The sequence below is a fragment of the Gadus morhua genome, chromosome 10 (assembly GCF_902167405.1).
Source record: "Gadus morhua chromosome 10, gadMor3.0, whole genome shotgun sequence".
Lineage (NCBI taxonomy): Eukaryota > Metazoa > Chordata > Actinopteri > Gadiformes > Gadidae > Gadus > Gadus morhua.
This window is the reverse complement of record NC_044057.1, coordinates 17,817,399-17,835,763: the sequence shown is the minus strand read 5'-3', so window position 1 is coordinate 17,835,763 and position 18,365 is coordinate 17,817,399. Positions and strand designations below refer to the sequence as shown.

General features: G+C 44.9%; 1 protein-coding gene across 5 annotated transcripts in view; it reads left to right on the top strand.

Annotated features, from left to right (window-relative positions):
- The window catches only part of gria3b (glutamate receptor, ionotropic, AMPA 3b), an 83,646-nt gene that overhangs the window by 28,794 nt on the left and 36,487 nt on the right, over positions 1-18,365 (top strand). For all 5 annotated transcript variants that reach the window (XR_003978331.1, XM_030368702.1, XM_030368703.1 and 2 more), the window contains exon 4: positions 12,018-12,205. Coding sequence is in view for 4 of the 5 variants with exons in the window: in XM_030368702.1 (XP_030224562.1) it covers positions 12,018-12,205 (188 nt within the window). In the remaining variant the exon portion in view is untranslated. The remainder of the gene's footprint in view (positions 1-12,017; positions 12,206-18,365) is intronic.

Sequence of the window (18,365 nt, the reverse complement as noted above, 5' to 3'; positions counted from 1 at the left end):
CCCTTGGTTCCGCAGTGCCCCTCTGGTATTCTTTCCTTTCAAGTCGATATTCTCTGTGTTCCCGAACTGCGTGAGGGTCACAGTGCGCCGCATCTATTGATCCTTCAAGGTTTTCTGCTGCAAGACGCTGGAATCATTGTGCGCCTTTTGTTCTTTTTCCGATCACAAAACCGGTGCATTGTACGTCAATTGTTTTAAGAAATCCCAGATTCGTATATGTACATTCACATGTAGGATCCACCGCTGTTTCCAATAACTGCATCACGGGGGGTTTTACAAAGAAGCGAGGCAGCAAAAATCACATGACCTTCGGAGAAGTCCTTGGATTCAACCCGGCAGTTACCATATGCGTAGGCGTGCTCTAAATCCATAACATTGCATTACATAACATGTCTTGTTTGGTATTAATTGTGATGCTTTTGATGTGTGTGTGGCTGCTGGCGAGCTATAACGCAATATCGGTACTTATCAGGAGTAATCTTAATGCCATCGGTGCACTAATGATTTGTTAATGCTCTCAAATGCTGTGTAATTAAGGAGGAATTAGTCGCTAATCCAATGCCTTTCTGCTGCCCTTGCCACCTGCCCATGGTCTTGACACTGGAGATGTGATTTAAGGTTGAGATTATGTGCACAGTATCACACGCGGTTAGTTATAATGTAATCGTATTAAGCACACATTCAAATGCCATTCAAGTGCTACTAAGTTTAATCACATCTTAAACAGAATTCAACCAATATGGGTCATCCACTCATAAATCCAACGAGAGAAATATATCTTCTCGAAGTTAATTTAATTTGGGTGCCAAACAAATATTCCCAAATTATTACGTTAACCATCCAAACCTAATATATTCCACCTTGCATGTATATATCCTATTACAAAGAAAAGCGGTACCAGCTATGCTGTCCCTAGTGAACAACCACATCATAGGGATGCATCAATCTAAGTCTATTGGGCCCTGGCGGCAATCCATACTATTTACAATCAAGTGGCCGCCGATCAGTCTTAAACACACAGGATAAATCTGGGCTGGCACAGTTGGCAGGGCCAGGTGCTTAGCAGAGGCCAAGGTGCTTGTGAATGGAATGATTAGATGACCACACGTAGTTAGCCTCATCTCCCCCTAGCTGCTGCCAAACCAACAGACAGAGGGAGGGACAAGGGAAGAGGAGTGAGTGGGAGACGAGAGCGAGAGCCAGAGGAGGTGGGGGAGGGGCGATGGGGGGAGGGAGGGAGAGAGATGGGGAGAGAGAGTGAGAATAAAGGGGTTGGGGAGAGAGGGGAGGGAGAGATGGGGAAAAAGGGAGGGAGAGAGGGACGGAGAGGGAGGATGAGAGATGGAGAGAGAAGGAGACTGAGGTAGAGAGACCGCGAGAGGACTGATAGATAGGAAGAGTGAGAGGAATAGAGCACGGAGGTAGGAGAGTTGGAGGGAGAAAGAGGGAGGGAGGGAGGGAGGGAGGGAGGGAGAGACAGAGAGGGAAACACTGTGTTCTAAGACAGAGCAATCAAACAGAGTCAGCTAGCTAAACTGGACCTCACTCCTCTTCTTCTGGGCTCCTGCTAATTGGCTATCCAGAGACAGCTGCCTTTGTTCCTGAAACATTCAAACAATAAATGGCTCCACTGTTTTCCCTGGATACCTTTGATGAGCATCCAAATCAAATATCTCCTTTAATTTGTTTGTGCTGTGTCCTGGCAGTGTTTACTGTTGTAAACAAAAAACAAATCAAGCAATACTTATTTTTTCCAAATGTACAGAGAAAAATGATGTGTTTAACTGGAGATGGGACAACTAAATGAGGGACCTTTTCCTGTAAAATCTGGTGAAAGTACAGTGGGGGGTTTTATCTTGACATGTTATGTGTTTTCTTAAATCTTACGGCATACAGCAGCCACAAATTAAAAACTGCAAATAGTACCTCTCTATCTCCATCTCTCTCTCTCTCTCTCTCTCTCTCTCTCTCTCTCTCTCTCTCTCTGTCTCTGTCTCTGTCTCTGTCTCTCTCTGTCTCTCTCTCTTTCGCTCTCAACAATGAGCACCCGTGCGTGTTTGGGAGGGGGGGACTTATGTGTATGGTTGTGTTTGTGTGTTTGTGTGTTTGTGTGTCTGTGTGCGTGTGTATATGATAGGGTGTGAGTGTGTTTATGTCTGTATGTGTACAGACACACGCACACACACACTCTTGTACTGAGTGTATACACACTCTCCTCCTTACATTATGACCCAGTCAACTGCTACTTCTTTGGTTTACCTACAATGACTTCCTCGCCACCCCATGCATACTCCATGAGATAGCCGGCCTTTATGTCGCCTTACTTTACCACTAGCTCCTCCGTAGCATCGCCGACAGTGGCTTTAGGTTTGAGCCGTGCGATGTCACCGCAACGGTTTTAATGGCACATCAACTGCACCTAGCTGAGCCTTTATATCAGCCTCATTTGCTCCATTTTGCCTCTCTCGCTCCCTCTCTCTCTCTCTCTTCCCTCCCTCTCTCACTCTCTACCTCTCTCAGCCTTTCTATCTCGCTATCTCTCTATCTTTCTCTCTCCCCTGTCTCTCTAACTCCCACAACCAGTCATTCTCACTCTCTCTCTCTCTCTCTCCCTTCTCTCAGTCTTTCTGACTCGCTCTCTTTCCTACCTCCTTCTCTACCCTTGTCTCTTCTCTCTCCTTTCTCTCTTGCCCCCTCTCTATTTCTCTCTCTCTCTCTCTCTCTCTCTCTCTCTCTCTCTCTCTCTCTCTCTCTCCCTCTCCCTCTCTCTCTCTCTCTCTCTCTCTCTCTCTCTCTCTCTCTCTCTCTCTATATATTTTTCTCCCACAACCTCTCTCTCTCTCGCTCTCTCTCTCTCTCTCTCTCTCTCTCTCTCTCTCTCTCTCTCTCTCTCTCTCTCTCTCTCTTGCCCCCTCTGTGTCTCTCTCTCTTTCCCATCACCTCTCACTCTTTCTCTCTCTCTCTCTCTCTCTCTCTCTCTCTCTCTCTCTCTCTCTCTCTCTCTCTCTCTCTCTCTCTCTCTCTCTCTTTCACTATTGCCCCCTCTGTGTCTCTCTCCCTCTCTCCTTCACGCCCGCTTCATAAGAACTAAATTATGCATGCGTTGGGGGAATAAATCAACTTGGACACGCTGACAAGAAAGGACACAACTGAGAAACCATAAATTCTGCCAGAAAATATGATATTAAAGAGAGCAGGGAAGACTACCGGATGTAACCTGGCTCGCTGCTCTGTATCCCTGTGTCAACATTGCTCATGGTAACTCTCAATCACATATCGATCAGAAAAACATGGGGGGGTGATGCATAGATCAGGAAGTTGAAGATGGCTGCCATCTTGACTAACATCATGGCTACAGGAGTGAACAGCTGGCAGGGATTAGCCAGTGTTTAAACTGAATGATATAGAAGTCGTCCTCATGGTGAACTGTCAATACAAGACGGTAGCCCGCTGGGTGGCTAGCTAGACGGGCAGGAAGGCAGCCATATACAGCACCCCCTACTCACAGTAAGCGTGAGCAGCCAAGCCACTACTGCCGTACATGTCTTCTTTGACCTAATTTGTTTGTCTTCAAATATCAAAGCTAGAAAGGTTTTCCTGCTAGGCCATATCTTTTTGTTTGTTTATGCAATTGGATACTTCAGGGGGGGAAGTTATATTCACAATATATTTCAAATAAAGCTTTATTTATAGAAATTTTTAACTCGATCCATTATACTATCACTTTTGTATTGGAGGGATATATCACCATATGGCTGCTAACAATCTCCACCAGCAGTACTAGCCTGTTCTAGTTCATGTTTGCCTATGATTTCACAAGGACCTGAGAAGTCCATGTTGTAAGCTGAATATAGAAGCTTGGTGCTGCCACTAAACTCCATAACTTAATATATCCTGTCAATGATTCAGGTTTGAACACAATGTGCACGTGCATTACTAAGAGATCAAACACTTTTTATAGCCTCAGAATTATGAGAACAAAAATGTAGGAGTCTTGAAGGAAAGGTGGGTGGGTGAATATTATTTACATTTTATGCAAGCGATGAATGCAACAAAAAGTGTGTGTGTGTGTGTGTGTGTGTGTGTGTGTGTGTGTTTGTGCGCGTGTGTGCGTGTGTGCGTGTGTGTTTGTGTGGGTGTATGTTGGAACACCCAGACAGTGTGTAACCAGTACATATGTGATTTACATAAGTGGCAGGGTATTCACATATGTACTATGTATGAGAGAGAGAGAGAGAGAGAGAGAGAGAGAGAGAGAGAGAGAGAGAGAGAGTGAGAGTGAGAGTGGGAGAGAGAGAGAGAGAGAGAGAGGGAGAGGGAGAGGGAGAGGGAGAGAGAGGGAGAGAGAGAGAGACTCAGAGAAACTACGTGGGTGGGCCTATCTAAGTGGGAAAGCGTAACTCTCCATCCTACTGTGTGTGTGTTTGTGTGTGAGTGTGTTTGTGTTTGCATGTGTGCGTATGTGCACACTTTAGAAGATACAGCCAACATGCTGCTTCTGTTTGAATTGACATGAGCTGTCTTTGTGATTAGGACAACAATTTGGCAGAGAGGCTGTTTTTGTTATAACTCTCTACTGTTAAACCCTTCTTCAAAGCTTTGGCTACATATTTAGGCTGCTTCCCCGCTCCTTTTTGCTTCAAATACCTCTTTCTTCAACTTAAGGGTAAATCCCCTGAAGCATGCATTGTGCAATGCTACAGCAAGTCCAAAGGGAAGTAAATAAATCATAACATAAATAATGTTTTTTTCGTGCCGTTAAAGAACAGCATGAATATTGTCGCCATTGAGGGCCACCAACCATCTCAACATGGGTTCTATGGAGGTGACTGGCTGATTGTTGATAATGTGCTTGTAGTTTGCCGAAATAGGTTTACAGTTGAGTTATTCAGCAGTCGCTTGTATCCAAAATAGACATAAATAAATAAATAAATATGTATATATATATATATATAATATATATATATATAAATATAGATATGTATATATATATACATACTATACAGGAGAAGGCAAGGGCCTCATGATAAGGATGCCTTAAGGTATAAGTCTAAAGGGTTTCAGGATCAAACCTATGAACCTTTTTGCTAGAGAACGTACTAGTCTTCCTCAATTCCATATCAAGAATCAAATTCACTCAGTTATACAACATATTTATTTTAATTGCATTTGAATTGTTTACTTTTATTACAGGGTCAACGCACAATTATTAGTAATTGCACCAGAGTTGGCTAGCAGCTTATTTGCATCTTTTGTCCCTGGGCAGGTAGAACAAGTACTTCAAATGCACTACAATAAAAAACAATACATAAAAGTCAAGTGTGAAATAAATAAAAATGAAAGCACAATAAATCCAAGGGGATCATTAGTGATGATCATACATTCTTTTCCCATTGTGTGACGGCAGTGTGCAAATCAAAGATAAATAAAACAAAACCAGATGAAGAGGACCATGCAAATATTGTGCTCTATCCAATCCAAGAACCCAAGGAGTTTGTGCTCATTGATTTTTGACTTGTCACACATTGTGGACCCTTCGGATCCCTGTGAGCACACTCAGCTCAGAGGTAAATACTCGCTGCCGGCGTCAAACAGCTATTTATTTTAGTTTCATCCGATTACAATGGAGTGCCTGCATCTTGGGAGTACATCCTAATTAGTAAATGCTCAGGGAGGCGGCGGAAAGGAAGTGGCGTTTGTTTGGAGTTTTGATCGTTTAGGTATATACATGTTCTGGTGCCCCCAAGAGGCAAGATTTGAAATACTTGAGGGACAAAAATGCCTGATTTCAACATCCACACTCGGCCGAGTGTGTTTGCTGATTGGCCCTTGTTATGGTGTCTAACATAACTGATGATGCACACAAAGATATACATTTACAAGGAAACAGGAATACAGATTTGAATATGGATTCTGTGGTGAAGCGTTGCCATGATTTGTAAAAAGAAAGGAATTATTCTGTCTATCTCAGCCACCAACACTCACGTCTTTCTCCTCTCTCTCTCTCTCTCTCTCTCTCTCTCTCTCTCTCTCTCTCTCTCTCTCTCTCTCTCTCTCTCTTCCTCGATCTCCCTCTGTCTCCCTCTCAATCTCACCATCACTCTGACCAGCACATGCACACACACACAAAAAAAAAATGCACACACACACACACACACACACACACACACACACACACACAGACACACACACAGACACAGACACAGACACAGACACAGACACACACACACACACGCACACGCACACGCACACGCACACACACACGCACACAGATATACAGTTCAAGGCAATTATCTCTGTGGTTTCTGTCCAGCTTTCTGCAATTCCCACTTAAGGCCGCTGGACAGTGTTCAACCGAGCGCTGCCTCACTGCCAGCGGCCCTGGTTCACCCGGGAGATTGTCAAGTTAGGAGGGGAGATGAAGAAGCACGTACACATTTACAGTGAGCACCGTTGCCACCTCCTCTGTTTGGCTGCCATCCTGTAATGGTTAATCAATCACCAACCAGAGAGAGAGCTCCATCGTTTGCAGTGTCACCCGCTAGCTCTCCCTCCACCCCCCTTTGCAGACCGACTCCGCCACAGGTACAGAGGTGGATTTTTCAGGGTTTTATCAGATTAATTTTTTGGACTGATCCAGTTATGTATTTGTAATGATCGCTGCACTTTCATCCAATGTTTTAATGCACACCCATACCCATACACCGCACAGACGGAATGTTGTGTTCATCTGATCTGTCTTGTTAGCCTGGGCCAGGTGTGTGTGTGTGTGTGTGTGTGTGTGTGTGTGTGTGTGTGTGTGTGTGTGTGTGTGTGTGTGTGTGTGTGTGTGTGTGTGTGTGTGTGTGTGTGTGTGAGAGTGTGTGAGAGTGTGTGAGCAAGAGAGAGTGTATGAGCAAGAGAGAGTGTGTGAGCAAGAGAGAGTATGTGAGCAAGAGAGAGAGAGAGAGAGTGAGAGCGAGAGAGAGCGAGAGAGAGCGAGAGAGAGGGGGGCGGGGTGGGAGGAAGAGAGAGGGACATATAGACATAGAAAGAGAGAGTTTGTAACACCCTGCACTGCACCCTAATGAGAGAGAGGGATCCAAAGGAGCCGGCCAATGAGATTAGATGCAACTCAATTCAATTACCAGTGAGCCACTACGGGTGAGCCTCAAAACTCATCCTGTTAACATCCGCTTCATAGAAGGGGAGGAGCAGGAGGAGGAGGAGGAGGAGGGGGAAAACTGGCATTTAACTCGCGCTTAGCCGCCGAATGTTGTGTTGTGACACACACCAGTCCCGGCGACAACCCACATGGAGAAACACATGGGGTGTCATCGCACACATTTTGCCATTTCGCAGGAAGGATCGTAGTAGCCGACTCCAGAAGTAGATGCTCATTACAAGATACTTTCAACGCTTGAAAATAGTCGCCTGTTTTTCATTGGAATACATTTTTCATATTTCCCCTTTCATTTCGAATCTCAGCCGATAAACAAATCGGGGTTATATTGACAGATTCACAGAATAATTCACTTCAATTTCCTGTTTGAGCTTCATGCAGTGCAATATGTTGATGTTGTGCATATTTAGCAATGAAAGTGGCACTTGTTGTGGTGGTGTTACTACAACACTTGAACTGTCAAAACAAGTGCATGCTAATGTTGTTGGTCATGCTCTATTCCATCACTAAAACCTTGCCTGCCTTGAGAGGATATGTGCTCACTGCTCAGGAACCATGGCTCCGAAGTCCTAGTGCGAGAACCACGGTTAAATAGGCTGTATCCAGTGTTTAGTATTGTAACTAACAACAATGATTTATTCAATTTGGGGCCGGTAGGACAACACCTAAGTGTTTCGGACATGTCGATTAGCAAATGGGAAACACACGGAAATGCATTGTTTGAGTTGGAACAAACTTGCTGTGTACCGTTGGGGACAACAATTTGGAATAAGGTGTGTGTTTTTGTGTGCATTTGTGCAGAGTGTCTGTCTATGCATGTGTGTGTGTGTGTGTGTGTGTGTGTGTGTGTGTGTGTGTGCGTTTACACATTGGCAGAGGCATTGGAGATGATTCAAACAATTGATAAGGGAGCAGATATTAAAACTCCTGTGTGTGTGTGTGTGTGTGTGTGTGTGTGTGTGTGTGTGTGTGTGTGTGTCTGTGTGTGTGAGTGTGTGTGTGTGTGTGCATCTTCGTAACGGGGCACTGATCAGTCCGATCAGCCACGGTGGGGCGGTCCGTCGTGTTTTGCCAGGATTTATAGACGCTGATAAGGAATTCTTGTTGTTGTCTTCTAGAATTTATTTTCAGTGTATTCAGTGTACTACATTTATAGATGCAGCTCGACCACGGTGATCCTCCCTGAGAACAGCAAGAGTAGGATTTATGGCTCTCCTCCATGTTGAAGAATCAAAATCACTGGCACAGGACTTGGTGAGGGTTCCCCAGCCCGGTGCTTTGGAGGGTGAATCCAGTGATCGGTTAATGGTGAAAATGGCCACAAGCCCAGCATTGGAGTGTCCATACTTCATCTTGTTGGCAATGCTAACATCCTGTCGATAATGACTTACCCCAAATGGATATGCAAACGGACAAAGATATAGATACTTTATTTATTTATGTTTTGTTATTTTTCTGCTTTTTGACACATGAACCTCTCTGCCAGTGTCGGTTGCCAGGTCCTGCTGTGAACAGTTTGAGCAAAATGCTAACTTTTCTGCTGACTTCATGAAGTAAGGGTGTAAGCAGCAGCAGAATTAGTAATTCTGCAAAGAATATTTGTCCCCTGACAGATTCCATCTTTTAATTTACATACAAATGTAAAACTAGGCAGGCACGGAATCTTCTTTAAATCTTAAATGAATCCAATTGTCGCCGTTTGCAGATGGAGGGGTTTGCCGGAGGCAATGGGAGATAGAGTGGAGCGCAAATCAGCATTTTCAAAATAAAAGCCCTCTGTGATTCTAATCAGATTGACAAAGCACTGTTTTTTTTTTCCTATTTCTCCATTAATGTTAGCCTAGCTTGAGTCTCCCCTTGTCTTGCCGACGTGGGCAATAGGAGAAGGAGGAAACCATGTGTACTGATTAATGTACCACACCCCGGGTTCTCCCAGGCATTGTAAAGCTTCAGTAAGCCACCATATTCGTTACAATGGCCTTTTACCAATGACTGTCCGACACAACCTATTGCACATCTAGCTTGATTACCAGGTTAAACGGTCCGGCGGTTCTCTACCTTTACCCGCCTCGCTCGCGGCACTTTCCCCCCAGCGACAGCGACCGTCTTGACCCAGTTCGTCTGCATGACATCTCCTAATGCGAGAGGCTTTTAAGGCTTTTTAAGGCTGCCATGCAATCCGTCTTGTTGTTGGGTTGCTAAAGATCTCAACATAATGGCATTATTATGGCATATATATATATATATATAAGTCATAGATACTATCCTTAGTCACTCTTGAATGAATGCCCAGCACGTCCTCCACCTTTACCACCAGGTTATAGCATTTCGACATAATGGTCCACGCAGCCAGGAGGCAGGAAGGATACAGGCTATACAGGAAATCTATGAAGCCGGCGGCTATATGTTGTGAGCGTGTACGTTGACAATGCCTGTCCTCGATCCATCACCTTTAAATGCATGTTGTGCTACAGCAAGTTTCCACACTCAGCAGAGAGAGAGAGAGAGAGAGAGAGAGAGAGAGAGAGAGGGAGAGAGGGAGAGAGGGGGAGAGGGGGAGACCGGGGAGACCGGGGAGACCGGGGAAGAGAGAGGAACCCAACAATAGCAATATCTTAACTCAAAGGAGATGGGAGATGTTAACTTGCTCGACGTGTAACCTTGAGGGGCTAACACGCGGATGCCTGCAGGCGGCCTTGGTAGAGCCCACGGTTCTCCTCGGCACACACAGGACACCGCGTGTTTGCGGTATTCCCGAACACTATTGCTACCCGTACCGCCCGTCAAACAGTGGGCTGCGGTAAGGAGGCTCAGCACTCAAACTGCAGCGAGACAGCCCCCTGGGAAGGGGGGAGGGAGGGAGAGAGGGAGGGAGAGAGGGAGGGAGAGAGGGAGGGATGGTCTGAGGGAGGGAGGGAGGGAGGGAGAGAGAGAGGGAGGGAGGGAGAGAGGGAGAGAGGGAGGGAGGGAGGGAGGAAGTGTATTTGGTGGCCGCTACTCTAAGGGCCTTTCACAGGTCCTGTTTAAGAAGCTGAAGGCTACTCGAGCATTCAGAGCAACGGAAGAAAAGAAAAAAAAAGAAATTAAATTGACGAAATGCTAAAAGGCAGGGTGAATAAGAAGCAGGGGGAGGAAGAGTAGGGAAGGGGCTTTCTTGTTATTGCCGCCATTGTTGGTGTTGCTTTGGCTTTTCTATGGCGCCGTCTTACGCCTGCACTCTGCAGCCGGCTCAAAGAGATAAGGTTGACTAAAGAGAAATGGCTTCCGTGAAGAAACCCCATCTGCTTGGGCCCATTTCATTACGCCTTACGACAACTTACAAATATCAAATGCTGGTTAAAATATATTTTACGAGTGCAAAAATCACCATATGAAATGTGCTGATTGTCCTGTTTTGTTGGGAGGAAAATAATGAGACTCCGATGATTTTTTTCCGATATTTTTTATTCTGTATCGGGGAGCATACATAAACATGAGTTAGAATGGAGCGAAACATTTGAGTTGGAGAACAAAGAAAATAAATGAAAGTGCTTAAATTTTGTAAGCCATTTCTTCGTCTCTTTGTGTGTAGCAAAACGCCGTCCCTGTGCCCGATTATCTTTTAAAAGCCTTCATGTTTGCCGTTGCAGCCTCACAGCGTGCAGGACTCACGTCTTTCAGATCAGCTTCTGCTCTGTGAGTAAGGCAGTCCACCAGAAAACGGGACCGCATTCTTCATCCTGCAGTATTTCACTTGACCGTAGTGTGTCCAAGAGCTCTGTCTAATGAAAATATTTCATGTTTGAATTAATTATAAGAACGTCTCTCTCTCTCTCTCTCTCTCGCGCTCTCGCTCTCGCTCTCGCTCTCTCTCACTTTCCCTCTCTATCAGTTCCCTGCTAACGGAAGGGATTGTTCTCCACCACTGGTCTCGGGCAATCCTTCATTGTGTTGCTATTTAACAGAGCTGGCCCCAGCCTCAATGGGGAAATAGAATCTGCGATGGGTTGCGCAGCACTGTCAAAGTGAACATGCGCCTCAGCTAAACGCCATGATTTAATTGTTGCAGAGTGCAATAGCATCATCCTTACCACCTTCGGTATAATAGCAATATAATTCCCTCTGTTCAATATCTCCTGTCGTTTAATTATGATATTGTCACCGGGAAGTTACGAGGGCAGATTTATACGCACCCACGTCCATGCACAGGCCCCAACCCACACGTACACATGCATACAGACACATACACACACACACAGACACACACACACACACACACACACACACACACACACACACACACACACACACACACACACACACACACACACACACACACAAAAGACATACATATATTGAAAGCCCCCCTTTCATTTCGGCAAGGCCAATTCGGATGATAAACAAAGGCCCTTTGACCTTGGATTAAATTATACGTCATTCACTGCTTGCATAACTTCTCGATCACTGTGAAAAACACAAGAAATACAAGAACAAGGTTACGTATTTTTGGAACTCATTTATCTCTTCCCTTCTCTCTCTTCTCTGCTCTCTCACTCACTCAACACATTGACGCACACACACACACACACACACACACACACACACACACACACACACACACACACACATAAAAACACACACACACACACACACAAACACACACACACACACACACACACACACACACACACAATAACACACATCCACCCAAACACACACACAAATTCACACATACATAACCACCCAACCACCCACACACACACATTGACACACACACACACACACGCACACACACACACGCACGCACACGCACACGCACAATCACACACATACACTGACACACACACACCTCGTGGGTGTCTTTTCATCTCTGCAGGGTTCTCCATCCTCCAGGCCATCATGGAGGCGGCGGTGGCCAACAACTGGCAGGTGACGGCCCGCTCTGTCAGTGCGAGCACCGACGCCGGCGAGTTCCGGCGCATCATCGAGGAGATGGATCGCAGGCAGGAGAAGCGCTTTGTGATCGACTGCGAGGTGGGACGCATCAACACCATTTTGGAGCAGGTGAGGCTTTGATCTAGGGTGCGCCGGGGGGTGGGGGGTGTTTAATGCCGTGGCTCTGGTGGATGGACTCCGTAAACCACGTACTATATATTAGCAGCATCGACTCTTTACTCGGGCGCAGTGTGATTAAACACGTTATTTCCCCTGAGGCAACTGATAACAGAAAGACACGATTTATGTGTTTACGTTTTTTTTTTTTTTTATTGGAATAATATGGAAATTAGCTATTGTTTAATGAGAGGATGAGTTCTGTTTGCATTGTAATATAGCAAATTGTGTTGCGTCATCATAATGCATTTCCCAAAATAATGCTTCAAATACATTTTTGGTGCGTATCTAACAGATCCTACCCTCAGTATTTGTATTGTGTGCTTTTTTGGGGGTCTAACAAAGAACACATATTCCCATTTTCGGACATGCTATGTCAACTTTGACATTAACCAAGATGCCTGGCACTGAACAACCTTGCCGTTAGCGACCATTGAGAGAGAGGGACTCTTGACGATGCCACACCAATGTCCTCCCCCTGAAGAGGAAAGCATAGATCTACTAGTCCTCAAAGAAGAAACACAACTAGCCTGAACAAATAAGTGTTATTTCACCATGCATCTTCTTCTCCTCTCTGTCCCACAGCATTGTACGTGCCCCCCAGCGATGCGCTATCTCTCGCCTTCCGCCCGTATTGGATTCTGCTTGTTAACATTCATTTAGATCGTCGCCTCCCCCTCACTTTGTGCCCCCAACGACATGCTATAGCTACACAGGCTTTCAAGGCTTTTCATTGGATCCCAGTGTCATCGTTTACTGTTAATGTGTGCGGATGGCTGGTTAATTCTCCGCCGCACACGTCCGCCCCTCAGTCAGAAATCAATTGTGTTTCTTTTCAGTTCACAGCAAGAACAGGCTCCTAACATCACGCTGACAATGTGCCTTACAAATCCTCGTGTTACAATGGCTGATATTTTTATCCAATGGATAATAAGCATGATGGTGTTACTTTTGGGATTCTTCTCCGCCGATTGATTTCTGTTGCTTTATTCATCATAATACTCATCATTGTCAGCATCGATCCCTCCCCTCTGCAAGTTCCTGGAAAGGCAGACACCACCAAAACACCCTCATTACAGCCGCCTATGAAGCAGTCAGCGCCACACAGTTTTAAACTTTTGTCCAGAGGCATTCTCAGCATGGGATCGTCTCTCCTGAAGCTAATTGACATAATTTGGCTTTGTCTGCAAATAGCCCTGAGTCATCGCCTCTCAGACTCCGTCGAGTGGCCACACTCGGCTCCGCGTCCACCCCCTGATGGGAGTGTGCCATTATATTGACCACCACCACCACTACCACCACCACCCCCCCCTAACACACCACTCGCCCTACCACCTCCAAGGCCATCATCAATACAACACACAGACACACAGACACACAAACACTCACGCACACACACACACACACACACACACACACGCACACACACACACACACACACACACACACACACACACACACACACACACACACACACACACACACACACACATACACACACACACAAACACACACGCACACACACACAAGCGTCCAGCTCTATAACGGCAGCTGAGTGTCCTCACTTAGATGGATGTGAACGTGTTGTTGTGTTCCTTCACGCTGCGCACCCAGACAGCCCCGTTGACCACAGCTTTGTGCAGAGATATGAGCTCACATCTCCCAGAGGGCCGAGACGATTATTTCCATTCAGTCAGACTTTCTAGACAGACTGTCATGTCAGTCACAGAAGTTTGGTGTTGGCGGCGTATTGCGATTTCCGCAAACTTCCACGCTTCCGTCCATCAAGGTCGCTGCCTGTCGTGGGGGGGGGGGGAGGGATTCGTGACGCGGTTCAGATCCGGGAAGCTGATTGTTGGGGAGGATTTGCCGGGGGTGGGGCGGTGGGAGGGGGGAGGGAATGGTAATCAGCTTGGTGGCTTTAGTTTTATGATTTGAGTATGAGTAATCCCACTATAGTGAGAGGGAGCGAGAGAGAGTCCATGGAACGGTGACTTATCCGGAATGTGGAGATTGCTGAGCCATTTTATGCAGCCCACAGATTTTCCTACGTTTGTTTCCCCACAAAAGAGGGAGAGTAGCGTGGACTCACTGCTCATCCTTTGAAGTTTTAATGGCTTTGCATTGGTCCGAATGGGAGATGCTTATTCTGCTTCACTGTTTGCATTTTAGTTTCATTAAAATGGGATAAAGTCATTTTTTTATTGTTCTTAAACGGCTTCTTCAAATTATTATTTTTTTTAATATCAAAATACACCATCCAGCAATGAAACTGTTATGTTTGTACTCTTATTAGATGATAATATCCGTTCACTTGAGTCATTTTCACGCACCGGAAACCATTATTCCCTTTTTACTCTGCTTTACTTAGGGAACTTAAATAATAATCTTCCCGACTAAATATTCTTGTCAACAATCATTAAACCCGTTCAACACATTTTAAAGTAAGGTGACTTTTCTTAACACTTTTTCCATTCATCTAAATAAAGAAATACATTCTTATATTATATAGTCTCTATATTATTTTTCTTTCAACCTTTCTAATGACAAATAACAACTGTTCACTTCATTCTATAATTTTTATACTTATAACTTAGCCTGATACGTTTCCACGCTCTTGGCTGCAACATTGTCACTTACGTCCTGAAATTGTCAATGCCTACATCTCCTGTAAGAAACTGGTTCTGTTTTGACTATTGGACTCCAGTAGTCCGCCTTTCCCCCCTTCAGGTAGTCTCTTCATTGCATCTCACTCCCTAGTATTGGATCGCTCTCACCTTCACACACTTGCCACTTGTGTGGCTGCCTCTTGGTTTGAGACGCACTTGGTTTGACGAGGTCAGGGCGGGACCTCATTTTGTGTTTGAGAAATTGGATGGAAGGGGACTCTTTCATTGACGAGTGGGGAGTGTCATCTCGAGCAGTGCCGTAGAAACTGTGTAGTCTGTACTGCAGTGTGTATTTTTTTTCTTTGGTTGACTTGAACGTCTGCAGAAAATGTCCAACTAATCCCGTGGGTAGCTTGGGTGGTAAGGAGCAGAGCAGTTGTGCTTTACTTCGTTCTACTTGAGGAACGCAGACAGTTCTCCTGATGTGAACTGTGGTTCATTGTCACTCACAAGCACCTGTGGTACCTGATGAACAGGCCTCTCAGAACCTCTATGATCTTGCTGAGCTGCCTCTCCAATGGACTGGTTGGCCACACCTGGGGGTTGAAGTGGTGCACGGCTATTCTCTGGATTCGCCGGCAGGCTTGGCAGATTTTGTTTTTGATTTCAGAGTCAATTCCTGGCCGCCAGACATAACTCAGAGCCAGGGCTTTATTCCTGACACCTCCAGGGTGTTATGTCTGCAGTTCTGACAGAACTTGTGGAGGAAGATTTGGAGAAACGACAAAGCAGAGGCCCCATATTAAGCATCCTTTCTGAATTGTCAGCACGTTGAGCCTGGTCAGGTAAGCTTCTAGATCTCCTTTAGCCTTTTACAGCGTCCATTTTGTCTGGTACATCAAAGGAAGTTGCAAACGGGAAAGCCTGTCTGCATTGCCATGGAGGCACCGTTCTTGTACACTATAGGGTAGTCATGACATGACAGCAGCTAGGCTCAAAGCTGCAACCGTGCCACAGCCAGTGATACTCCTTAATCTGGAATGATGATGGTCGTTAGCAGTCAGTGATCAATTCAGTAACGTGAACTACCTTCCATTTAGGTACTTGAAGAACTTCCTGACTCCGAAGAAAAATGGTTAATGCCTCCTGCCTGATCTGAGCATGGTTCTAGCCTTACTGAGTCTTCTGGAGGCAATGGTTTTCTCATGAAAAAACGTACGGCGATGTGTTGCACGGCAGTCGCACACCTAGCTCTGCATCACAATGAGTGAGTATGTTCTGTGTCAGCAGCTGCTCCTTTGCTCTTTAAAAGGCTGATTGACATTCACTGGTCCTGTTTCCTACCTTGACAATGGAGTGTGTTCATGGGGATGGGGATCGACGCTAGACTGGGAATGAATCCCCCGTAGTTATTGGTCGTGCAGAGCAATGTAAGAAGCTTGCTCCCGTTGCTGGAAGCAAGGTCTTCAGCGATTGTTTGTCCTTTCTCTGGTGTCCTGTGTAGCCCCCTGGCATCATGTTCTTCATCACTTTGCTCTGTCACCATGATGTCTTCAAGGTAACAGTTAATGTTTGGGATTCCTTGCAAAACCTGATCCATGGCTTGTAGGAAAAGAGCGGGATCTGAAACTATTTGTTACTGAAATGTCCTATGTGGGCTGGGATAATTAGGGGTGTTTGTACGTTTCTGTGTTTATATTAATTGCAGATGCTCGAACATTTTTTTATATTTTACCACTGAGATCAATGATGCAGCTGCACCTGTGTCTAATTGCTTCTTCATGACATGTCATTCTATTTTAGGTTTTGGACTTAATGTATCTGAATCTTCGTTTTCTGACAAACATTGTTCTGCCACGTCTTTCATGAGAAATACTGTGGCAGTTACTACAATGACTCTCCATAATGACAAATAATTTCGTGATTGATTACCAAAAAATAACCCAAAAATGTAACCACCAACATAATAACTAACATTCAAATTCTCCTATGCTTCCAAAATGAAGGCAGTCATTGCGATGTTACGTTGCGATGCACAAGCACTATACTACGCAATACACTTTTCTCGCCTTTTCAATGTGGCTGACGCTTCACCGATCCACAGACAACCCTGTCACTTAGCGCTTCTTCCATGCTGCCGTGAGATCACAGCTTTCGGATAACTATTCCAGCACGTCAATGCACTCACAGATTTCCCTCCTTCCCGGTTTTTCTTATGGAAGTGGAATTCCGGATGATGATAGGCTTGAGGGAAAATATCCTCTTCAGTTCCACCATCTGTTGAAGGATAAATCCGCTGGGTTTGCTGGTGTGATACTATACATGCATATGTTGAAGTAGCCATTTCACTAAAAGGAACCTCCACCTGCTTTTCTTTTGTCATTAGCATTGAGAAAGTGTTCAAACCATTCCATAGGTTTCCCATTGCTCAACATTTTCAACCTGAGTATCAATATGGGGGCCAACATTGTTGCAAGAGCTAGCCGAAAAAATTATTTGCTAACTCATAATGAGGTTATTTTCTTGCTTCGAAACACAGACCAACATGACATGAAGTTTGAAAAAATGACTTGAACACTAAACAATAACATTGTCACAGATTTATTTTACATTAGTTATCTTATATCATAGTTAGATCCATTAACTTGATAGCAGAGTAATTGCAACGCATGACAACATTATTCCATTTGAACTTTACCTAGATAACTTAGGGGAGTACATAGCAAGAATTGTTATAGCGCCATCAGGCGTACTGCAATGGTATGGCATACATAACAGAAACATCATAGGGATTCTATGGCTATACTAAGCACAATGCATTCTTTTTTGAGAGTAAGATATGGTTGTAAACACACCTTTGAGGATCTTAAAAGAGGGGGAAGGATTATTTTTGGGTGCCTTAACGACCATCTGGACGTTTATCCTGTTCCATTTGTTTCATCATGCAGACACATTCAGCCAATGGCTTAAACATCACTTTAACATACGTTTATCTGACCATTGAGCTTTCTGAAATACACCCACATGAGTCTTTTTTATCACAGCAGGATACAACAGCTTCCCATGGTACGGATATGTGGTATCCTACATTTGAAGAGAAATGTGTTTATGATAATTATATGTGGCATATCACATATTTATTCTCCTTCTGTACATGCTGTATAATTCTGGGGCTCTTTAGTTATTTTATTTTTTTCATTTTCTCTTTTGAATATATCTTGGTATGCATTGCGCCTGGCTCACCAACATGCGTTTGTGTTTGTGTGTGTGTGTGTGTGTGTGTGTGTGTGTGTGTGTGTGTGTGTGTGTGTGTGTGTGTGTGTGTGTGTGTGTGTTTGTGTACGTGCACGTGCGGTTTCTGTGAGATCTCATCTCTGCATATACTGCCTAATCGGCTTCATCTATAAGATTGCACATATTGCCACATATCTGCTGTGGTGGTAGTGATTGCTGTGCTCGCCTTTATGCTTTCTGGTCCTGGCTGCATTCCCTGAGGGGCTTTC